Source organism: Pan troglodytes, chromosome 11 (genome assembly GCF_028858775.2).
Source record: "Pan troglodytes isolate AG18354 chromosome 11, NHGRI_mPanTro3-v2.0_pri, whole genome shotgun sequence".
In the NCBI taxonomy this organism is placed as follows: domain Eukaryota; kingdom Metazoa; phylum Chordata; class Mammalia; order Primates; family Hominidae; genus Pan; species Pan troglodytes.
This window is the reverse complement of record NC_072409.2, coordinates 27,677,717-27,703,936: the sequence shown is the minus strand read 5'-3', so window position 1 is coordinate 27,703,936 and position 26,220 is coordinate 27,677,717. Positions and strand designations below refer to the sequence as shown.

The following is a 26,220-nucleotide window of genomic DNA, read 5'->3' as shown; positions in this document are numbered from 1 at the left end:
ATATAGAATCAAAAAAGGGCCCAAACAGCCAAGGCAACCCTAAACAAAAAGAACAAAGCTGGAGGAATCATGCTATCTTACTTCAAACTATACTACAGGACTGCAGTAACCAAAACAGCATGGTACTGGTACAAAAACAGACATATAGACCACTGGAAGAGAATAGAGAGCTCAGAAATAAAACCACACACTTACAACCATCTAGTCTTAGGCAAAGCTGGCAAAAACAGGCAATGGGGAAAGAATCCCTATTTAATAAATGGTGCTGTGATAGCTGGCTAGCCTTATGTAAAAGATTGAAGCTGGATCCCTTCCTTACACCATATACAAAAATCAACTCAAGATGGATTATAGACCTAATAAAACCTAAAACAGTAAACCTGAAAGATAACTTAGGAAATACCATTTTGGCCATAGGAACTGGCAAAAATTTCATGATGAAAATGCCAAAAGCAATTGCAGCCAAAGCAAATCCGACAAATGGAACTTAATTAAACTTAAGAGCTTCTACAAAGCAAAAGAAACTATCAACAGAGTAAACAGGCAACTTACAGAGTGGAGAAAATATTTACAAACCATACATCTGACAAAGGTCTAATATTTCAGAATCTACAGGGAAATTATACATACAAGGAAAAAAACAAACAACCTCATTTAAAAGTGAGCAAAGGACATAAACAGACACTTTTGAAAAGAAGACATACATGCAGCCAACAAGCATATGAAAAAATGCTCAATATCACTAATCATTAGAGAAATGCAAATCAAAACCACAATGAGATACCATGTCACTCCAGTTAGAGTGGCTATTATTAAAAAGTCAAAACATAACAGATGCTGTCTGAGACCATCCTGGACAACATGGCAAAACCTCGTCTCTACTAGAAATCCAAAAGTTAGCCAGGTGTGGTGGCACATGCCTGTAATCCCAGCTGCTTGGGAGGCTGAGGCAGGAAAATAACTTGAACCCAGGAGGCAGAGGCTGCAGTGAGCCAAGATCACACTACTGCACTCCCTCCTGGGCAACACAGTGAGACTCCACCTCAAAAGAAATAAAAAATAAAAAAATAACAGACACTGGCGAGGTTGCTGAGAAAAGGGAACTCTTATCACTGCTGCTGGTGGTGTAAATTAGTCCAACCACTGTGGAAAGCAGTGTGGTAAGTCCTAAGATAACAAAAACAGAACTACCATTCGACCCAGCAATCCCACTACTGAGTATATATTCAAAGGAATATAAATCAGTCTACCATAAAGACACATGCATGCAAATGTTCGTTGCAGCACTATTCATAATAGCAAAGATGTGGAATCAACCTAAATGCCTATCAATGACAGATTGGACAAAGAAAATGTGGCACATATACACCATGGAATACTATGTGGTCATAAAAAATAATATTATCATGTCCTTTGCAGGAACATGTATGGAACTGGAGGCCACTATCCTTAGCAAACTAATGCAGGAACAGGAAACTAAATACTGCATGTTCCCACTTATAAGTGGGAGCTAAATAATGAGAACACATGGACAGAAAGAGGGGAACAACAGACACTGGGATCTACCTGAGGGTAGAGGGTTGGAGAAAGGAGAGGATTAGTAAAAAAAAAAAAATAGAACAACTTTTGGGCACTATGGTTAGTACGCGGGTGATGAAATAATCTATACACCAAACTCGCAAGTCACAAGTTTACCTACACAACAAACCTGAATTATGTACCCCCGAACCTAAAATCAAAGTTAAAATATTCTTCAGGATCATTGAATAAAAAGCTCACAAAGATTCAAAAAAGTCATACACTCAAAGTTATAAACACCTTGTAGTTACCAACCCTCACCAATCTAAAAGAGAATGATTAGAAATACAAGCTCACTGTATTTTAAGAAGATTGACCTCTCAGAGAAATTCATGTTACAGCCCTTAAAAATCCCCCCCAAAATAACACCCAAATGGATCTAAAACCTTCAAAACGGAGTTAGACCTCAACATTAGGAGAAATTTTAATATGGCAAATTGGTTTTAGACAAAGCATGTGTTTTACTGTTTATTTTCGTAATGAGGGTTGAGAGGACAGGACGAAGTAACCATCAAGCACTTGGTAAAGAGTGTGAAGTTTTTAATTTACAAGAAAGAAAATGGAATAATTCAGAAATGCTGGTTATATCACACCCTTGCCGGGATTCTCATGCCTTGGCAGAGTCTGAGTTGGGGCTGTTTGTCCTGGGAATCACATACCACCAGAGGAGAGGCATATTCTCTCAGAGCCCTGAGTTTTTACATCCGTGAGCATGGGCAGCTACATAATTTGCAGGGCTAGGTGTTCAAAAAACGGTAAGGATTTCAAGGTAGGGAGAGCAGAACATTAAATTAAGCCCGAGGCCCTTCTGAGTGCAGATGCCATGCAGCTACCCAGGGCACACAGCCTTGAGGCAGCCAGGTCTATGAGAACAACCATTGCCTACTTTCTCTTCTACCCTCTCTCCTCTGCATGTTCTTTTCTTTTCTCCTTCTCCTTCTTTTTTCTTTTTTTCCAAGTCTGCTTTATGCATCTTCTCTGTTAACCTCCACATCTTGCTTTTTTTTTTTTTTTTTTTTTTTTTTTTTTTTTTTTGAGACGGAGTCTCGCTGTCGCCCAGGCTGGAGTGCACTGGCGCGATCTTGGTTCACTGCAGGCTCCGCCCCCCGGGGGTTCACGCCATTCTCCTGCCTCAGCCTCCCACGTAGCAGGATTACAGGCGCCCGCCACCTGACCCGGCTAATTTTTTGTATTTTTAGTAGAGATGGGGGTTTCACTGTGTTAGCCAGGATGGTCTCGATCTCCTGACCTCATGATCCGCCCACCTCGGCCTCCCAAAGTGCTGGGATTACAGGCGTGAGCCACCGCGCCCGGCCCACATCTTGATTTCTTAATGTAAAGTCCCTGGGTAGCTAATGGAGGGAAATTCTGAGCTTAGATATTGCCTTGGTGGCTGTTACCCATGATTGACTCAGTTTGAAAACAACCTGCTTCGTAAAGATACTCAGTATTTTCTTCATTTCCTCCGAATCTGCCCATTAATGCAGCATCTGGCCTCCTAGCAGAAGCGGAGAACTTTTCAGAAACTTAGAGATCAGTAGTATCAAAACAATCTCAGCCAAAGCATAAGATGAAAATGTACTAACGTTCTTTCTTTTCTCCTTTAATTTGACTTCCTGTGGGAACTTCCTTTCCTGTTAATAGAATGGAGGTAAGAAACTGTTATTGTACCAATGTTTCCAATGTTTTGTTTTGTAGGGATTTCGTTTGTTTGTTTTTGTCTGTGAGAGGGTCCTGTGTTGCCCAGGCTGGAGTGCGGTGGAGTGTGTTTTGTTTTTGTTATTTGACATGCCATTTATTGAGTGTTTACTATTTGCTGAGCACTGTAACATTTTAGAAACTTTCTAATTTCTAATCCTTTTAGTAAGTATGATGAAGTGAAAGACAGGTAACCTCTACTGAATACTTACTATGGATCGGGCACTGTGCTGAGCTTCACATGCATTATTTAAATCTATCTTCAAGACATCCCCATGGAATGGGTATTATCGTTATCTCTATTTTGCAGAAAAAAAAATAAAAAAACCTAAGAAAGTTTCTTTGAACTGGAGAGTTCAAGTGGCTTACACAGCCAGTAAATGATAAAGTTAGAAATGGAACCCAGAACTGCCAAACTCCCCCTTATAGCTCTAACCTATATATAAGAAGGTATCCCTTGCAATATAACCTTTTGCAACTTACAGTGTTTTATTTGCAGTACTTTTAAAACTGACCTTCATAAAACTCTATGGAGTGTAATTAATTTTAAGACAGCATTCTTAGCACATAGCCTACGTTTAAAAACAGGCAGCAGGATACAAAATTTTGGTTAGATAGCAAAAATAATCTCAAGAGATTTAGAGTACAATACAATGACTATCATTAATAACAATGTATTGTATTCTTGACAACCACTGAGAATAGATTTTAAGTGTTCTCATCATCAGAAAATGGTAAGTATGTGAGGTAATGCATTTGTTAATTAGCTCAATTTAGTCATCCCACAATGCGTACATGTTTTAAAACATCATGTGGTACACAATAAAAAAAATAGTTTTTTTTTTAACTAAAAACACTTTTTAAAGAAAGTTTTACTGTTAAAAAGGTCTTAAGAAATACCATGTGGATGTATATATTGCTCTGAAAAGCAGTGAAAATCATGATACACATTATATGAAGAATTAAACTAGTTTTAAGTATATAGGATAGTGATTTGTCATAATTGACTGCATTCCAGTGTGTTAATGTGGTATCAAAAATTCTCAGTTCAAAAAAAAGAAAAAATTCTGAGTCCATTTTTTAATCTAAATATTGCTTTAATAATTTTTATTAACAATTTTGGAGCTACTGCCTTAGCAGAGTAAAGTTTATCTAAACTAAAATTAATAAAAGTGCCATTTAATAACCCTCCTTCTGAAAAAAACAGGCAGCAGGCCAAATTTGTCCTGTGGGTTGTACTTGCTGACCCCTGCCTTGGAGAATAAATTATATACAAAGACACTAGACGCGAAAGAATAGAAACAGTTCCCGTTTGCTTTGAAGGTTGGAAGTAGCACAGAATCTGTCATTACCTTTGTTGGGAATGTTCAAGGAGAGATAAGGCAGTTGCTAAAAAAGGGAAGATTTGTCTGAAGCAGAGGAGAGGTACAGCTGTCAAGTGTGCCTGTGCAGGGAGGGAGGCAAGTAAGGTGTGGAGTTTCCACTAGAGTCTTGGGGTTGTCATAACACAAACATGCCATGGCTGGTCATCTGGAAAGCCCTTGGGACAAAATATTATGTGTTCAAAGGGAGTAGACATCTCCCTCAGAGAAACTTGAAGATAACATTTTAAAATGTTCTATTGAATGTGATTCATGCATTTCAAAGTAGAGAGAAATAGGAGTAAGAGGTGCAGTGAGAATTCTTTACCTACTCCCTTTGACCACATAGGGTTGTCTGTTATAAAAGAAGTTGAAAAGGAGATCCGAGATCAAATATCCATTATTGCCTCTACAAGAAAGGGAACTTTTCTGAAAGAGAAGTCAACTGAGTTTATATCGTAAGGAGGCAAGAGAGGGACTGGTTCCATGTGCAATATTAACTAGCATTATTAGAAGCTAGTCTGGCTGATGATTCCGAAATAACCAGCATTCTGTGAATGGATCCCTGTGACCTCTGTCCCACGGTTCTAATGAGCAACAGGACCAGCTGCTTCTAGTGTTGCCCCATCAGCAGTACCACGAACTGCAGGCAGACAAACACAACTTTAGCTGGACATGAAGGGGTGTTGTCACTTACGAAAGACAACAGAAGACACCAATGGAAATTATTTGCATTTATCTCATTCCCCAGTTCTTGCTGTGAGCTCCTTTTAAAAATGTTTGAAGTGATAGATTTAGGGGGTTGAGGGACAAAATGTCCCAGTTGGCCTCTGTGTCTTGCATCTAAAATTTGATCACTGTGTAAAATTGAAGGCTTATATTTCTGCACAAGAGGAGAGGAAAAGGAAGTGGTTGAAACACTGAAACTATAGGTAGTTGATAGATAAACAAATTCAGATATATATAAATTTAGATAGATAGATAGATGATAGATAGATAGATAGATAGGTAGATCATCAGTCTTGTGTGTGCCTTACCTTTTAGAGCTAATCCAAGCACTGATATAATACCAAAGCCAAGTCCTTAATTATTCCAGGAACATCATAGAAATGAAATGTAGAAAACTAATAACAATCATATACTTTGTATGTGTATGTTTTTTTCCCAGCACATAAAGGGTTTGTATAAGCTAGTGGTCATCAAGCTGTTAGGAAGAAAAAGCAAAATTAAAACTAAGATCTTCTCATTTCTATTCAAAACCTATTGTCTTTTTTCATTTTTCATTTTTATTTTGCATTATATACTTAATGCTGTAAAACTAATGAGGATTCAATACTAGCAGAAATTCAGACAGAGGGGTTCATTATTAGTTGATTGTTAGTAATCCTTATCTCTGAAGCTATTTTCATTAATTTTTCTTTTGTGTACTTTTTCTTAGTTTCCAATTTTTTAAAAAAGTGTGTTTTGATGTATAATTAAAGGAAACATCATGGATGTCTATTATTTTTAAAAATACTCATGGCAAATGAGTAACAGCATCATTGAATAGTTAACACATGACAGCAAAACCTGCATGAATAATTCTCAGCTTAGAGACACTGAGAAATATTTAATTTTTACATGGTTGAGTTTTTTCTGTTAAGCGTAAAGGGTCACACATGCTCTTATTCATCCCCCTTTATGCCGAGATATTACGTCAACATGTGAGACCATTTTGTAAACCAGTTTGAGATATTTCTGGTTACTCCTTATTATATAGTTTCTTAAAGCACAGTGTAGAAGCTGGTTAGGGATTAATTCCTTTCCTTCCCATCCTAACAGTCATGGCTGACACCTATATAACAATGACAGGTTAACAAGAGAAGAGTCATAACAAATATGTTTCATCACAGTTTTACATAACATGGGACCCTTCAGAATAAAGACCCCAGATACAGGGAAAGCAATCCTTTTTTTCTGAGACAGAGTCTCACTCTGTCACCCAGGCTGGAGTGCAGAGGTGCAATCTCAGCTCACTGCAACCTCTGCCCCCCAGATTCAAGTGATTCTCCTGCCTCAGCCCCCCGAGTAGCTGGGATTACAGATGTCCGCCACCACGCCCGGCTAATTTTTATGTTTTTAGTAGAGACTGGGTTTCTCGATGTCAGCCAGGCTGGTCTCAAACTCCTGACCTCAGGTGATCCACCCATCTCGGCCTCCCAAAGTGCTGGGATTACAGGTGTGAGCCACCACACTCAGCCAAAGCAATCCATTTTTATGCTTAGGTTCAATGAAGTATGAACAGCTGTGTAGAAATATGATTAGACACAAAGGGTATGATCTAATGCTAACAGGCTGAGTGGGGAAACTAGCCCATCCTGCTTGTTCAGATTTTTCTCAGCCCCTCTGTGCAGCACTCGCTCCTCCCAGGCAAGAGGTAGGATCCCTCTGGAATGAGGGTCTGAATTTCTTTATGGCCAGGTGTTACACAGAAAAGCTGGGGGTGGGTAGAGTAAATGTTTAGGTTTTATGGCTGGCCTTGAGGAAAAGGCGTTCTGGTGTCTATGATCTGACTTGGAGAAGAGGGATTCTAGTGTCTAAGGTTTGCCTGAGGGAAGAAAGAGAGGAGAGACAGGAGGGCAGAAGGTCTGTTTCTGAGGCTGCTTCTTAGGCCTTCACCTTGGGGTGTCGTTTACTGAGCCTCAACAACAGCATCCTTGTTTCTGCCTAATTTTCTCTGGGGGTTTTCTCACCTTTAGCTTGAGAAAGTTTTTGTGGAGTTTTGTGCTTTCTTATTCAAGGCCTTCATTTTAAATATTCCCAACAAACAAAGGGATACAGTAAAACTCATGTTGGCTAATTAGAAAAAGGCCAGTATGAATTAAAGGAAGACTCCATATTACAAAATATTGTTTTAAAGTATAGCTGTGTTTCTTGGAAGTTCATCGTTTTACCTGAATGTATTATATCTCATTCTAATGAATTTGCTTTAAAGACCTGCCAGTGATGGTTTGTAATTATAGTATTAATTTTTTAAATTCAAATGGGGTCACGTAACAATTTTAAAATTTGACACAAATTCTAATTTGTTTAATTTTCTTACTTTAAATTCTTTATATAAAGACAATGAAAAACTAAATTCGATAGTTGTACAAATCTAAATGAGAATATAACTTAAGAGTTTTCTTAAGTCATTACTAACACTATGGAAGATCTGATTGAAGGCATAAGAATATACTGAGACCATCACAGTGCCTACACATAATAAGTATTCAATATATGTTTGTCAGGTGAGAATATGAGTTGTTATAATTCCCAGCATTATATTAAGGGAACAAGTAGATGTGTGAAGAGAGTACCAGCAGCATTTTCCATTCTCCCAATTGTCTTCAGTTATTATAGCAGATAAGTTTTTAATCCTGTTTGTGCTAGCACTAGCATTTACAGGTATCTCCCTGATATATGGCCCATTAACACACAATAATCCGAGTTCAGAGTAATTACTTACATCATTCAACAGAATAGATCACTTTGACTTTCCATGTGATGAGACATGATGAGAAAACAGCAAAGCTGAAGGTGCTACTTGGCTCCTCTGGAAGCCATATTTCTGCTTTCTCCTCCCTACATCACTTTCTTTTTCTTTAATGGAATTCTAGGAAGATGTGTGAGTGGGAGAATCGGAGTGTGGAAGGTGTTGCAAAGATGTATATGTTGTCAAAAATTAAGGTAAACTATCATAACACATAAATAAACTATGTTCCTCAAGCTGCAAACTTTTTAGCTGAGAGCAATTATTATTATGCTCAATTATTTGTTAACCATCATAACGAAATGTCTTCCAGATGCATCTTTGCTTATATCAGCTTATTAACTAAGAGTAGTCAGATTCTATTTATAATGTAAAATATTAAAAATACCCAAATCTATTCAGTCCTTCATAGTTCCCAAAGCTTTCCACATCTATCGTCACATTTGGCCTTCTCAATAGCCCTGTGGAGTAGCTAGAGATGATATAATTGCAGCTGGAAATGAAGACAATATTCAAATGGAGCATGTCAACCAATTTACTAGTACAATTTTCTCCTATTTCTGCGACACAGATGTGAAAACCAAAAAAAAAAAAAAAAAAAGAAAAGCAGAATGAATGCCAAGAAATAGCATGTGATTAGAAATGTTGTTCATTTCTTCTTTCAGTAAACCACAGAAAGATAACAAAGGCTACTGCGCCCAGTACAGAGGGGAGGTGTGTAATGCAGTCCTGGCAAAAGATGCTCTTGTTTTTCTCAACACCTCCTATGCGGACCCTGAGGAGGCCCAAGAGCTACTGGTCCACACGGCCTGGAATGAACTGAAAGTAGTGAGCCCAGTCTGCCGGCCAGCTGCTGAGGCTTTGTTGTGTAACCACATCTTCCAGGAGTGCAGTCCTGGAGTAGTGCCTACTCCTATTCCCATTTGCAGGTAAAATCTCAAAAATAAGTCAAGGGAAAAATTCCATTTTTCTATCTGCACAACAGAAGGAGATTTTGAAAAATGTTGTAATATGCAACAGTAAAAGGAAAAGCTGGTTTTCATCCAAAATAGGAGGTTAATGCCTGGGTGCAGTGGCTCATGCCTGTAATCCCAGCACTTTGGGAGGCCGAAGTGGGTGGATCACTTGAGGTCAGGAGTTTAACACCAGCCTGGCCAACATGGTGAAACCCCGTCTCTACTAAACATACAAAAATTAGCCGGGTGTGGTGGTGCACTTGTAATCCCAGCTACTCGGGAGGCTGAGGCAGGAGAATCACTTGAACCGGGGAGGCAGAGGTTGCAGTGAGCCGAGATTGCACCACTGCACTCCAGCCTGAGTGTTGAGACTCCGTCTCAAACAAAGAAACAAATAGGAGGTAATTAATCAGACAATATTTCTACCATATAAATCACTAAAGATAACCTAAAATACAAGTACTTAGAACCTCTAGAAAATATCATAAATGGTGTAATATTCCATTACTCTTGTTATTGTTCACATTATTATCATATCCATAAATATCCCAGATTGCTATCAGATGAAAGGAGAAATCTTAAACATGGACCTCATTAGTAAGCCAAGATAGAGAAAATAAAAACTGTACATTATTTGTCAATAAATGAGACCATGCCAAGCATCTCTGAATGTTATTTTAAAGTACATTCCATCCAAAATTCTAAGTTCTGATGCTGTTGCCTCATTTGGGTGGTTATAGGAGGGAATTAGATTATAAATAGATATTTTGTTAAACTCCCATACTTTTTAAATATTGAAATTGATAAATTTATGTTCAATAGAATTATCTTCATCTTTAATTACTTCTTATGTAGAAAAAAAAGAATCAATCTAGTTTTTGAGCTAAATAGAACAAAGTTCAAATACTGTTAGTTCTGCTTTCTCGATGTGTGTGGTCTTGGCTAAACTTCAGTTTCCTCATCTGCACGGTAGAACTGAGAGGATTAAAGGAAAAATCACACTCATGGAATATGTCAGAAACTAGATAGACATTGTTATTCCTAAATTTTCTGTTGAGGAAACCCCATGACAACAACCAACACAGCACATTTCCACTTCTATTTTGATAAAACCAGAAACTATTTAAATATTGCAATAATTTGAGGACACTCTCTATTTAGCATTCAATAACAACAGTATGGTCATTAAATTAGAGTTCTGTATTCCTCAATTTACTGCAAAGTTTGAGCGTTTGGAGACACTATAAGAGTAATATAATTTGTTTATTCATCTAAGAAGATTGTATTGTGATCAGGCATGTTATCTAAAAATCTCTAGGGACTTCAGCATTGACAGAATAAGAAGGGGAAAGAGAAGGAGAGAAAAAGTAAAATTACTGCAAAAAAAATGGGAAGAGTGGGTGAGGGGCAGTAAAATTTGTTTTAATAGAACTTAAGAAATACTGATGCTATTTCAACTGTCCTTGCAGTTATTTGAAAAAATAGTGTCTCTGTTAATTATCACTTCTTTAGTTTAGATTTCTCTTTCTTGGGCTTCTTTATAGGATTCTCCAAAATTGTTTATTTGATGTACTGCTCAACAGTGAAAATCCTTTTGCTAGAAAGTAGCACGTGTATAATAAACAGAATGTAACCAGCAAAATAAAGTGACAGTAGATTCTATCAGCTTTTCCTTTAGTACTACTAACATAATTTGTGGTGGCCACGGGATAGTTATCATACTTACACAGTGACACTCAGGCAAATCAGCTCAACACCATGGATAGATGCTTGAGAGAAATAATAATTAGACTAGAAAAATTCTCTGTGTGTGTGACAGCCATTGTGGTTTTCTGATTACAAAACCCACAAGACTCCATTGTATAAAAAAAGAACACAGTACTTTCATTGCTAAAACCCAGAAAGTTGGTCACTACTGAGGTGTGTGTTTACTTATATTTACTTATATCTATATTTCTGTACTCTGAATTCTATTTCATGGATGGTTTCTCTATTTTTGCATTAGAGACTTCGGGTTTAATTACTGTCTTTATAATTAATTTCAATTTGTGCTACGAATTTCACAGGTTTTCATCTTTTAAAAAATTATTGTTTACTCATTATATAATTATTTTTATTACATGTTGACATTGGCAAAATGTTTCTAAATTTCATATTTAAAAATAATTATATGTTATATAATATAATTATATATTAACTTAACAATAATTATCAATAACAATTAATAATTATATTAATAATATATAATCCTTAATATTATCATATAACTAATTATAAGCTATATAATTATATTATATATTATAGTATATATATAATTATATAGTACTTATATAATTGATATAATTTATAATTATTTATTAATTATATAACATATAATTAATATATAATTATAATTATAGTTTATAATAAGTAATATATAATTATGTATTATATAACTCACTATATAATTTATTTTTAAATATAAAATTTAGAAACATTTTGCCAATGTCCACATGTAAATACCATTTAGAATTTGATCAGAATGATGCTAAGTTTATTACAATTAACTTAGGGCACAGAGCTATATTTACATTACTGAGTATTCTCATTTAGGAGTATGGTATGCCATTCCTTTTATGTAGATCTTGTATTATGCCTGCTAGTAAAATTTGGTGATTTCTTTCTTACTTTTTTAAATTAAATTTATGACTAGGTGTGTTTTATAGTCATTGCTGTTGTTGCAAGAGTATTAATTATAATATAGTTATTACAGGAGGCTAGAATGTCCATAAAACATAGAGATGCAATTAATTCCCTTGTTCCTTATTTTAATAAAACTGCCATTAATTTCTTTAGAATTTGTACATTTTAGAGTTGAACTATGTAATTTTTTGGATCATATTAATCAGATTTCTAAAAATGTATTCTTTTTTTGAGGTAGTTAGTTGATAGAAGTATAATTTATATACAAGAAACTGTGCCCCTTTTAACCATATAGTTCAGAGTTTGACAAACGTATACAACAATGTAACCACTACCCCAATCAAGACATAGAATGTTTTCACCACCCATAAATTTCTCTTATGCTCATTTCCTTCCTTTTTTTTTTTTTTTTTTTTTTTTTTTTTGTCCCTGGGTTCAAGCAATTCTCCTGTCTCAGCCTCCCAAGTAGCTGGGACTACAGGCACCTGCCACCAGGTATTTTTGTATTTTTAGTAGAGATGGGGTTTCACCTTGTTGGTCAGGCTGGTCTCGAACTCCTGACCTCAGGTGATTCACCTGCCTCGGTCTCCCAAAGTGCTGAGATTACAGGCGTGAGCCACCGCGCCCAGCCCTCTTATGCTCATTTCTAATCAACTTCCATTATCTCTAAAGGCATCGCCGTTCTGATTTCTCTGACAACTAGTTTTGCTTGCTCCTGAATCTCATACTCATGAAATTGTATAATATATACTGCTTTGTGTCTGACTTCTTTTGTTCAACATAATGTTTTTGATATTCATCCACATTGCTACATGTAACAGTGGTTTGTTCCTTTTCATTGCAGCTTTTATTTGTGTGGTTGAGATGGAAATAGTTATGTGAAGAAGTAGGTAGGGTCAAGCTCCCCTTCATGCTGCCTAAGAATTATAAAGCAATTAATTTGAACAACTGCAGTATCAAAAGGAAAGTTAGTATAGAAATGTTAGGCCATTCAAGATGACAGACTCATCAGCCACAACAAAAAAGTCAGATACCAGCTTTAGACACAAAGGACCAACCAAATAATTTATTCCTGCAATTTGTAGTTTATTCCAATTTTGTTTGGTATTATACCTCCTAATTATTGAGAGGAATCAAGTCTCATCAATCATAAATCATTAATCCTTGCCAACAAATGTGTATTATTTTCCATTTTGTTAACGAGTTGTTACTACTATATAATAAAGCCATTTCATTTTATTATATTTATATGCAACAACTGCTTTACAGTATTCTATTAGATTTTTGATTGATAGTCTATGGTTCCTCTGATGGAAAAATATGGTCTATAAATAATTATAAATTATTATATATAGTTTATATATAATATAAAACTGTAAATCTTAATTAGATTCTACTCTTTCTTAATTGAAATTTCAGAAATTTTTACTAGAATTAAAATTAAATTTTATCTTCATGTGCTAGCACAAAATACATTTATTAACTTTCCAGCATTTATGTCCCAGATCAGTTTACATGCCTGAGCCACAGATGTTCTTTCTAATCTTGAAAATAATTCACCTTTTTGAAAGAAAAAAATCCCTTTCATTGAAATTTTAAATTTATTAGAAAATCATAGTTATTTCCTAAATCTATGTCATTCACAGTATACATTTAAAATTTTTTTCTAATTCCCATTGTTATTTAAATAAGTAGTTTTATTGGAAAAATGTTATTTTTTAAAATCCTCATCATCAAATATTTTGTTCCCATTGAAGTAAGAAAATATAATCTAAAAATTTTTACATTTTAATATTTTATAGAGGTTTTTTCTCTGATATATAATAATAAAAATTGGCATTTATAAAGACTTAGTCTCTTCCATTAACATACAAAATTCATATATTTATGTTCAATCCTTTCTGCTCTTAAATGAGTATTAGCTATTTGATCCAATAGTTTAATAGTGATGCGTCAAAATTTTCACAATTGTGTTTCCAAGAATGTTTTCTTGCAATTCTGACTCCTGCTTTTTGCACCAAGAAATATTAAACTAAAATTGAATTTACTGCTGATAACTGGTAAGTTTGATCTTCATTTTTTTGTTATATCTTTTGAAAAAGTCTCTACCTTTATTCATCAAACTAGTTCAGAAGTTGTCAACCATTTTATATTCTACTTCTACTTGCTTGTGAGATTTTTAAAAGCGTGCTATCACTCATGGTTTTCTAATTATTAGGTTGGTACAAAAGTAATTGTGTTTTTTTTCCATTAAAAGTAATGGCAAGAACCGCAATCACTTTTGCCCCAACCTAACATAAGCAGTCATTCAATGATGTGTGCCTCTTTTCATGAACGACATGGAATTTTATTTGTCCAACAAATATTTATTGATCTCCTTCTGGGCTCCAAGTACTACACTGGGCATTTGGGATATATTAATGAACATAATAAACAACTTATATATAACTTTAGAAGGTGTTAAATGTCATGGAAAAAGAAAAAAGGAATGCTTTAAGGAAGACCAGGAATAACAAAGGGAGAGGGGAAAGTTGTAACTTTAAAAATAAGGTGTTCAGGGTAGACCTAATTAAGTTAGCATAATTGTACTGCATCTTCCACACTTGTTCTTTGAAACTTTACCTGAAATTATCAACCATATTTGTATTGTTCAATTATATTTTATTTGCATATGCTCAATTTTTGGAACATTATTCTTAGCTTTTACATTTGATTTCATAATCATGTATAAGTAGATACTTGGAGGAGCTTATACTATGTTACTTATCATTGATACTCATTGTCATTCATTTCAAATAAAATATTTCTTTTTCTTAAATTCCTAATTTAAATTCACTTCTTGTTCATTCATCTCTTCTTTACTCATCTCTCATTCAGCTGGAGTAGGTGTTTTTCACATGTAAAAAAAAATTCTGTCATTGTACATATGTGTTTTTGACTGGGTATTTAAGTCTGTGTTAACACAAGTGTTAGCTTTTGCGTTAGTTCTCCTCACTTGTGTTACTTCTCCTCAAAACTGTGGACTCTGACCAATTATTTTCTGGCCATGTTGTAATAAAGAGGAAGAAGAAAGCAATCCTGACTTTTGTTCCTTTGTAAGGAACATTTTCCTCTCTCCAGATTGTAGAAAGATTATTTCTTTAATCGTTGAGATTCAAAATATTTGTAAAATTCATTTGGGGATAGATTTATTCTCATTGTTTTCTTTCATGTAACATAAATAATATAAAAATAATGGGTAATACGTCCTAAACACTGTGCCCTTTTCATCTTAAAAATGATTTCTTATACCACATCTTTGATTATTTTCTATTTTTTATGTGCTCTGGTTCTCTTGCTGAGAAACACTATTATTTGATTTTGAATTTCTTACTTGCTCCACCTTATCAGTTATTTCACACATTATTTTCATCTGTTTAGCCCTTCTTGCATTCAGTTAGGTCCTTTCTTTCTGCATTCAATTGAATATTTAGTTCAAATTTGTTTATTTCTTGCAGTGCCATTTGTTTTCTATTTTCAGTGAAGATTGTTAAGTGTTGGTTTTATTTTTTGTGGTTTCTATTTTCTGTAGTTACTTCCATGTTCAAATTATCCTACTTTTTAGTCTATAGTTCATCTTGATTTGTTTTTTCTTGTGAAAAACTCTACTATAGAGGGCATGCTTTAGTGCATGGCAATGAAAACAAAGCAAACCAAAAGCCATTCATTAATATGTTCTTCTGTTTAGAATAAAAAAATTTCCCAGGTATTTGCTTCTTCTGCATAATGTGGAGTATGGAGTTGTTTTCATATGTCCCATATTGATTTACACTTTAACTATGCTGTCTGCATGCAAAAAAATGTGCTTATACAACCCAGGGGTGGAACCAAGCTAAGCAACTCTCCTCAGGTCCTTTACCTGCTCAGAAGTCTTGAAAGCCCCATTATACTCCCTTCTCCCTTACACACACCAAGAATTATAAATCCCATTGTTTTCTTCATATAAGAATATATTTGCATCTCATCACATTCATATGCACAGCCTTTTATTCTATGCATACTCAATTAGCACATATTGGCAAGTTAGGAAAGTAGGAGTGTGGGAATAAGTATGAAAAAAGACACCATTGTGGCATATATACACACACACACACACACACACACACACACACACACTTACAATTTCCTCCTCTCTGAATCCTTCAGATACTGAATAAAGGCCATCTGCTATTATTATGTTTAATTTATTTAATTATCTTTAATTTCCTCTTATTATTAACCCCAAATACTTTAATTTGAAGTTAACCAGGTTTTTCCTATGCAGTTTGTCCTATTTTCTATCAGGCTTAAACAAATACTAATCTGCAAAATTCCAAGTAGTCCAATTAGTGTTTCTTCAGCCCCTTCACTCATAATACAACATGTAGATGAACATAACAGCTTCATATTCAAACAGATAATACTTTGGCTTTCTCAGATGGAAGCACGCAGAGCAATGGGACAGGATTCCGTGCCTCAAAGTAAGGGCTGAGTAAGGACCCACATGCCCTCCTATAAGCTGCCAGGGAGGTGGTGGTGTTCTGTTTCAGAGGACAAAGCACACAGAGGCCCAGACTGTGTTCCTCGAGCCCTACCCATTAGCCCCAAGATCATAGAAAAATCTTCCAAGCTGGAAACTGGTTGACAATGATCCTGACTTTCAGTAGGTGTGTTTTTTAAACTCTGTATACCTTTTTCCTCTACCTGTGTTGTTATTTGAATATGAAGTTGGGAGAAGACATATCAGAGATTCCCAATCTAATACGTTTTAAATTTGACGTTTTTTTCCCTTAGACTAGCATTAATTGTGTTTCACAACAAAACGAGATAGCATTTCATCTCACGGGACAGTACACTAGATTTCATGAAGTCTCATATTATTTACAGTAAAAAGTTTCTTTCATAAACGCGCTTTTTTCAAGAACAATTTACCATGATGATGTCTTGAAAACACAGAATTTAGGCTCTGCCACAAATTTGCTTTAACATGTAATGATTCATCAAGTTTTGTTCTCCATATACTATTTTAGGGAGTACTGCTTGGCAGTAAAGGAGCTCTTCTGTGCAAAAGAATGGCTGGCAATGGAGGAGAAGACCCACAGAGGACTCTACAGATCCGAGATGCATTTGCTGTCCGTGCCAGAATGCAGCAAGCTTCCCAGCATGCATTGGGACCCCACGGCCTGTGCCAGACTGCCACATCTAGGTAACACAGAGTTCTCCCAAGACTTTGGAGTTTAAGAGAAATTTACTATTTTGAAGAAACTAAGGTGTGAACTTAAAGCTTCTAATATTTCTAGGCATTTCTAATTTTTTTTTTTTTTTTGAGTTCTGCCTTCCTTAGATACCTACTAGCGGAATCCTAATGCTATCCTAATTGTACAGATTAGCGTAAAGATTTATTTCATTTGCTCTAAAATAAATGAAACAGCACTTTTAATTACTGCTTGACATTTTAGATTCTTTCACAGGGAATCTTATGAGAGCTTGTAACATTTTCTGGAGTGTGCAGAAAAATGGCTAAGAAACATCTTATGTTTTGTCAGAAGAGTGGAATAAAGGAATAAAGTCCTTTTTCTTAGCCAAGAAAGCATGCTAAAATAAGACACATGTTTGAAAATGCTGATCTCACAAAACAAAATTGAATTGCTTCATGTTGCTTTAATGAACTTTGTTTGTAAGGAACTATGTTGTTATCCCTAACAGCTGGTTTAATTTCAAAGACCCAATTCTTTCACATTCGAATGCAAAGAATGTTTTCCAGTTGTACATTAAAAAGCTGAGAGAGAACTTGCATTTCTTAGCACTCACTCTCTCACAGAATATGTGAGATATCTGGATGCTCACTTAAAACAAATTTTTATCCTTTCCCCTTCAGATTATAACAAAGAAAACCTAAAAAGTAAGTAATTGTGTTTGTGCCCTTGAAACCTTATGTGTATGTAACTGGATTCATGCATGTGTGTTTACACTTATATTTCCTGATGCCCAGAACAGAATGTACAGCCGCTCTCAAAGTCTTCTCACCATACTCATCCAGGGTATAACACGAGGGAAAATCATGGAAGGTCTCAGTTTATAACTTTTAATTAGACCGTAGAGAGTACCATATTTAGTGAGTCATACAAATGCTATCTCCCACCTCAAGGTTATTAGTCTGATTTATTTCTTATATGTCTATAAGTAAGCCAAATTTAAAATGTCACCTTTTGATTTTATATTCTTGATTCAGTATAATCTAATTATGTATAGATGAAACCCAACATTTATTTCTTCATTGAGCCAATTCGTGATCTTCATTTGTGACAATAGATCCCTCTTTTGGAAGTTAGGCATTTTTTTAAGACAGCTGATTTCCAGTATAAAGTTTATAGGATCAAATCAAATGGCTTTAAAAAGGTCATCACAAAAATCTCTGGGAAAGAATTCAAGAAGGTTGCTTGAAAAGGGATGTCGTACAAAATAACTTGTATCAGATAGTGCTTTAACCTGTCAGAATGCAGAAATCCTCAGGATGAAATTAGAAAAGCTTTCCATGTCAACTAACTTCCTCTGGTCTCAGCGTTCTAAGGCTTAAATCACACTTACTTCCTGTAATACATATTCCAGCCCTAATCTCCTCTGCCTTTGACTAGGTGCCAGGACTTGATTTTACCAGCTTGCTTAAAGGACCAACACTTAAAAGTATGAAAAGCAAGAATGCTACTGGTCCTAGTTGAATTACTCAGAGTTATTAAACAAGAAGAGTTATGGAAACCTTAAAAATCTATTATTCTGGTAGCCTGTCAAATTGTTATTCCCAAATTGAAGGAATAAAAAAAAAATTTCAATTCTTTGTTATATGAGCAGCCAAAGTTTACTTTGATTGGACTTTGAATTGATTACTGTGCTCTTTGTTATCCATCGATTGTTTGCTCACTCATCCATTCAAACATTCATTGAGGGTTTGCTGTGTGGAAGGACCAGACCATTCATCTTAAATTAGACAGGAACAATACACAAAAAAGCATCCACATTTCTGCCTTTCACACTAATTATAAAGGAATTTTGAGCAGCACAAACTAGCTACAATAATAAATTTTCTAGTCTTTTAAAAAACAGCTTTATGAAATCTTTGATACATGTAAGAAAATGAGCTCCTAATGTCATGAACTAACCATTTAAACTGCAAGTAGGGCAGGGAATGTCTGAAAGTATGCTCCTTGAGTTAAGGCAATTATTATTAAAAGAGTTGGCTTTAGCAGGTCAATAGTGGAGCAAAGAAAACATCCTTATTAGTCAGTGTCCCATATTTTATAGGGGTGTGTAAAGACCTTAAGTATTTTCCAAAGAGTGTCTTGATTTCTGAGTAAACTCTAAAGAATATCACCAGCTCATTTGGAGGGGTCACAAAAGAGCTGTTAATCATTTGTTTATCTTTGCATTATTTTCTTCTTCCTTGAGCACAGGGACTAGAATTTCAGTAGTTTTTCTTTTTTATAATTTCTTTGGCTGAAGTGAAACATCTTTTTGAGCAGGCAATGCCTTTGTGCTATTTACATTATTTGTAAGCAAGGATTACACTATTCCTCTCTTCCGTGAGACTTCACATACTTTATTACAGAAACACTCAGCAGTGAATCTGTCTTCTATTTCAGAGCTTCTGTGGAGAAAAGGTTAATTTGTCTTAATCATTGAAATAATTACTTTTCTCTTGAATTCTCTTTTTCCTTCCATCTTTGCTCTTTCTATACATATACATGGAGAATAAAGGACCCAATGAATGTACCCAAATCCAAACTGACTAGTGTGATACATACATTATCTCTCTTAATACTCCCAATAGTTCTACAAAATTAAGTACTATGAACGTCCTCCATTTTACTTACAACCCAACATGAGAAAGAGAGATTAAGCAATGTGTCCAATTTTACCCATCTAGTAAGGTGATAAGCCAGAATTTGAACTGGAATCTATCTGATTCTGGCTCTGTCTTCAGAGCCAGAATGTTATACCTGATGCATTTCTGTTATTACTAATGTTTCTTAAAAAATTCCAAGACCTCATGTGTAATAAAGCTTAACTGATTGTTTAACTGATTCATTCTTGAATAAATTCCACTACCTTTTCACATTTGTTATAATTGATTATTCTTAAGAAGCTCCAATTGATAAAAATTTTATTGTTCACAATTTTAAATCACCCAGGCCACTTGAGGATTTGACTTTTTGTTAACATTTAAATGAATACATGCTTTGTGTCCCAGACCATTTTTCCATAATGATCAGCTACTATTTTGCCCACGAATGAAATCATGAAGCATGTGTCTCTGTGTGTGTGTGTGTGTGTGTGTGTGTGTGTGTCTGTCTGTGTAAAACTCATGAATTATTTCATAATTTGAAATGTGGTTTGGGTAATTTTTGTGGTAATATTAAAGTTACAAGTTCTTAGAAAATTGGAGTTTAAAGTAACTTTTAACAGTTATTTAATCTAAAGTCTCCCACAATGAAAGAATCTTTTCTAGAGCATCTCTGACAGAAACATTCCATTTTCCCTCCTGAATTTATTTCTCAATTCCTTTGTAGAATACATTAATTATTTCAACAATTTAGCTATGTAGAACTAAATTCTGGTTCTCTAGAACTGTCAACAACTGATCTTCACTCTATTTCTTTGATTTATTTATAATCTGTATGATAGTCCTTAAAATATTTGGAGACAGGCACTCAATCTCTCTGTAGTCTTCTCTTCTTCACATTAAATATCTCCAATTTTTAACTTTTTCTTTCGCAACTGACTTCCAAAATCCTCACCTCCATGTTTACTTTTTACTGGCTGCACACAAGCTTGAGAATATCCAGAACTGAACACAAAGCACAGAACATGATCTGATCAGAATTGCAATGCAACCGTATTTTCTGTGATAAGGCCTTGTTCTTTTATGAGTATAGATTAAACTCATGCTAGCTGTTTAATAATCTCATGACATTAATAGCCCTTCTATACACATATGGGTTTACTGATTTCCTTGATTTTCTAATAAATTTTCTACTAGACCGATCCAATTCATAATTATTTTTATTACAGTCTTCTAGCATTTATAATAATTTGTACTTTACATGTTTAGTTACTATGTTCTATGAGGCATAGTGATCCAAGACACTTTTCTTTTTATATGAAGCTCTTTACCAATGTAAAATGTCACTCTCGTCTTGTTTTAGTGCTTTTAGCTTTAAATTTCTAGTATTAATAATGGTAATTTTTTCCTTGTATTTATGTTAACCTAGCACCTCTTTGTTCCTCTTTTATTTTTCTTTTCTTATAAACAACATATACCTGGGTTTACCCCAATCAGATAGCCATTTTCTATTAATAGGAGGATTTAGCCTGTTCATATTTTATATCACAACTGATATACTCTATTTTATCCCTACTATCTTAACTGTACATTTTCTATTCACTTTACGTTTTTGCTTCTTCTTTTTCCTTTTCTTTACTTGTTGCTGGTTATGTTTTCTCCACTGCTAAGTGAAAGTCAGACACCAATTCTTTCTACACATTGCAGTGCTCTATTTATTCTTCATTTCTGCCCACCCCATGGGACTTTCAGAATCTCCAGGAGATCCTCAGACTGCTTGGATCTTCTTCCTTACCTCCCCTGGTACTCTTAGGTTTCTCTTTGCAGAGTGATTCTCAGTATTGAGTCTTACCTAGCGAATTAGACAAGACTCCACCCATCACAGCCCATTTACATGTATCCTGAAGTCATTTTCTGATTCAATTGTTATTAAGAGTCTCCTCATGTATTTCCTTAGAAGGGAAAGTGTCTTGGGAGACAGAATCCCTGAAGCCTTGTATGTTATCAAATTGTTTTCTTTTATTTGGGTAGTTGAAAAGTGTATTAACTGGGTATGGAACTCCTGAGTGACATTTCTTTGGGTGGTTTCTAGATGTGATTTCACGCTTTTCTAGCTTCTAGTGTTGGAAGCAGGTAGTCTGGTGTGAATTTGTTTATTTTTTTCCTGTAAGTAATTTATTCTTTCTATCTAGGCAGAAACTTTTTGATTTTTCCCTTTATCCGTGATATCTGTATGATAAAAATTCTGTTTAATCATGTGCTATTGAACATCTTTTTCCAACTCCATGATAGGGCTTCATGTTGGGAGCTTGAGATAAGCTATGATGGGAATCTTTATCCTGTTGAAATCAGGATGGTAGACAGACCTTTCTAATGCAAAAAGTTGATCATGCTATTCCACCTCGTAAAACACTCCTATAAGACCCTCCATTTGCTGCAGGGCATAGTCCAAATTACTTAAATTGGTATACAAGGACTTTTATCACTAAACCTGATATCTGCATCTTTACCTATAGATACTCCCCAGCTCCAACAATGAAATTTCTAGGTGCACTTTTAGAAAGGCATCACATCTGCTTAGTTCAGATCTCGGTATATGCTATTACTTCTTTATAGAATACTATCTCTCTACCCTGACTCCATTCTACTCTCTTAATTCCCCCATCCCACACACACATTTGTGTGTGTGTGTGTGTGTGTGTGTGTGTGTGTGTGTGTGTGTATTTTTGAGACGGAGTCTCACTCTGTCGCCCAGGCTGGAGTGCAGTGGCACAATCTTGGTTCACTGCAAGCTCTGCCTCCCGGGTTCACGCCATCCTCTTGCCTCAGCCTCCCGAGTAGCTGGGACTACAGGCGCCCACCACCATGCCCAGCTAATTTTTTGTATTTTTAGTAGAGATGGGGTTTCACCGTGTTAGCCAGGATGGTTTCGATCTCCTCACCTCGTGATTCACCCGCCTTGGCCTCCCAAAGTGCTGGGATTACAGGCGTGAGCTACTGCTCCCGGCCCACACCTTTTCCTTAGTCTGTTCAGGTTGCTATAACAAAATGCCACAGACTGGGTGGCTTATACACAGAAATTTATTTCTCACAGTTCTGGAGTCCAAGAAGCCCAAGATCAAGGTGCCAGCAGATTTGGTATCTGGTGAGGACCCATTACTCATAGACATAGCTGTCTTCTCCCTGTGTCCTCACATGGCAGAAAGGGCGAGGGAGCTTTCTTGGACCTCTTTTATAAGGGCATTAATTCCATTCATCAGGACTCTACCCTTATTCATTTCAACACATGAATTTGGGGGAGAGACACAAAGACTCAGATCATCATAACCTTCAATTGGTTACTGGCTAGTCACCATTTATGTTTAACTTACAGTTACTCACTCTAGAAAACCTTCTCAGTATGTCTAAACCTGAGTTAGTGCCAGCCCTGAATGAGACTCACAAGCATTGTGTTCTTACTACTCCTATAATGCTTCTTATATTTTGTTTTATTTCTCCATTTATTCACTTGTGTCTCATGACAAGCAAAGACTTCTCATGTTCACCACAGTGTTCTGGATACCTAACAATCACTATTGATTTAGTGAATGCATTTACATATGGATGAATGAGTCTATAAACTCCCGTAGTGTTCAGAGGAAAAGAATCAAGACAGAAAATTGGTGAGAGAAAAGATAAAAAGGAAAAAGAATGACGATTCAAAGTGATCCTTTAGACCCAAAGAGATCATTGATGTAGTTCAAGGGAAGATCAGATCAAATCAGAAGCAGTCATCAAGGAATAACAAAACAAAACTATCTTGAAGGAAAGAAACATTTAAATCCATAAAGCAAAATTATTGTTCCAACTATGTCATTTCTTGCATTTAAAAAAAAACTCACTAAATCATCATAGATTTTTCTTTTAACATGACAGTAAATTCTACTTTCTGATTCTTTTTAGAAAAACTAACCTTATATTTACCAGTGAAATTACACTACCAACTTTACTAATTACATTATATTCCCTCACATGTTATATATGGTGTGAGATGCTCTGTAAACTCCAAATACAAAAATAGTTATTTCTCCCTATCTTTTAATAATTGTTCCAACTTTATTATTAGCAGAAAGCAAAGCTCATCAATTTAAGCCACCCCCTACCACCACCACCCACCCATCTTAGATCAAGAAAACTTGGGATGACTCAGTCCAAAGAGAATCAGACTAGCTTTCAAGTCAGTCAGAGAGGAACCTGGTCAGTCTGTTGAGTCCACCACTCCTGTGGTGCTGGATGAGGCATGCTGTCACTGATCTTGCACAGATGTTTTATTGCTGTGCTGATGTTCTTCCAGTTCCAGGTGCCTGCCTGAGTCACAGTGGTGACCAGGCCTGGCCTCCGCAGGCTTCAAAATCACTTGCTTAGCCATTGGTACTCAGGGCATAATCACTGGGTCCACTTCATGTATGACTAAGAAGTCATACATGAGCGTCTCTTGTAACCTCCAATTTTGCAAGTGTCCTATTTCAAATGCTTTAGGCATCTACTGCCATAAAGGTTTTATTTTGACTTTGTAATATGTTATATTAATATGTCCCCTTCTATTAAATCATTATTCTCTGACTATGATGTAGTCAGTTGCTAATATTTCATTTAGGATCTTCTAAACTTAGGTTGTATAATCTATGTATGCTCTTTTCTTCTGTGCTAACATTGCCAGGTTGTGATATTAGTATTATAATAATTTCTAAAATAATTTGAAAGAATTTTCTCTTACTGGAACATATTATAAAGATGGAAATTTTATCTCTTTCAAGACTAAAAGAATGTCTTTTATAATGTGATGACTTAAAAATCTAGTTTCCTGCCTATGGTAATATTTATATTTTCTAATGCTTCAAATTTGGTGATTAATATGTTCCTATCATTTTCCTTAAGGTGTGAAATATATAATTACATATTATTTTAATTAACTTTGAATCTGTTATAACTTTTTTATCATTTCTAATTTTCTGTTTGTACCTTTCCTCTTTAATTAAAATTCCATTGATTAGACTACTATATGAATATTTATAAAACCAACTATTGATCTTTTAATTTTATCATTTGTGTTACGTGTATTCTAACTTATTAATTTCTGCTTGTGTATGGCTGTTACTTTATTACCTATTATCTTTTGTTTTCTGTAGTTATTGTTTCTTACCCAAAGTCTTGGGTTAAATGTTCAGTTCATTTACTTTCATTCTTTTTTATCTAGTGGAAGGAGATAACACTATGACTTTATCTTTGAGCACAACTTTGGCTAAATAAAATACACACTATTAAGAGGCTTGTGTCTAATCTATAACTATAGTTACTCTCTAGTTTTTGATCAAAAAGTCATTGATTTTTTTCTTTTTAAAAATGTCCCATTGGATTTTATTTAATCTATTATTAATTGCACTTTGGCCATTAAGTAGATATGCATAATTTCTGCTTTTAAAATTTATTGAGATTAATCCACAAATATTTGAAAGGAAGGTTTATTCTCTATTTTTGGGTACAAAGGTCATTCTTAGCTATTAAAACATTGTTGCTGATTATTTTAAAATACTCTGTATCCCTGTTTTTGTCTTTACTCAATCTGTTAAGAGGATTTAAATGTGATTAATAAGGTTCTTTTAATACATATACAATGGACTTTGTACTCTACAAATAGTGGTATGAGTATGGCATCTTTTGGTTTCCAACAGTAATGCTGATTTTACTTTATACATATCACATCGGCCTTTTAAATTGAAGTTTGACAGGAGTTCAGTTTTTAGATGAATTAACTTCTCATTTGTCTCCTAATATTTTCATTTTTCATCTTCTTTCATGATTTTTCTTCTGTTTGTAAACTGACAGTAAATGTATATAAAAGCTCAGCTCTAGACAATCCTGATGTCAAGTGTAATTATGTGAAAATATTTTATTTGATAATTTCCATGATTTATGTCAGGTCATAGATAATATGATTCAGTATAAATGGCACCAGCCCAAGATCTACATTTATCTCAGAAAAAAAAAACCTATTTCCTCTCTCTGAGTCTCATCTTTAAAATTCTATTATTCTATAAGCTGGATTTACTTACAACTAGACCTTACTGAACTTTATAAATATATAACCAGGGAGAACCTGATACATAAATATATTCTTATCATGAAATTTAGTTTACTGATTGCTTAAATACAAAAAATTGCTTCTTAAAGGTTTGAGAATGAATGAAATAATTATTCTTTACTTACAGCATTCCCACCAATGACGTCCTCAAAGCCAAGTGTGGACATTCCAAATCTGCCTTCCTCCTCCTCTTCTTCCTTCTCTGTCTCACCTACATACTCCATGACTGTAATAATCTCCATCATGTCCAGCTTTGCAATATTTGTGCTTCTTACCATAACTACTCTCTATTGCTGCCGAAGAAGAAAACAATGGAAAAATAAGAAAAGGTGAGATTCTAGTTTCAGCTAACCACGTGTAGTAATATTTTAAAGCCTTGTGTTTTATGGAGTTGGTATGACGTGAGGAATATATATGACACTGCAACTCTCTAAATATATCCGTAGCCCTGCTTTAAA

General features: G+C 35.0%; 1 protein-coding gene across 4 annotated transcripts in view; it reads left to right on the top strand.

Annotated features, from left to right (window-relative positions):
* Positions 1–26,220, top strand: part of MUSK (muscle associated receptor tyrosine kinase) — a 132,130-nt gene that overhangs the window by 91,449 nt on the left and 14,461 nt on the right. For 2 of the 4 annotated variants that reach the window (XM_063787606.1, XM_054658383.2), the window contains 3 exons: positions 3,223–3,229; positions 16,835–17,010; positions 25,890–26,091. In XM_063787606.1, the coding sequence (XP_063643676.1) occupies positions 3,223–3,229; positions 16,835–17,010; positions 25,890–26,091 (385 nt within the window). Of the gene's footprint in view, positions 1–3,222; positions 3,230–8,813; positions 9,078–16,834; positions 17,011–17,682; positions 17,707–25,889; positions 26,092–26,220 lie in introns of those variants that run through there. The other 2 variants (XM_063787605.1, XM_063787604.1) reach the window with 2 other exon arrangements.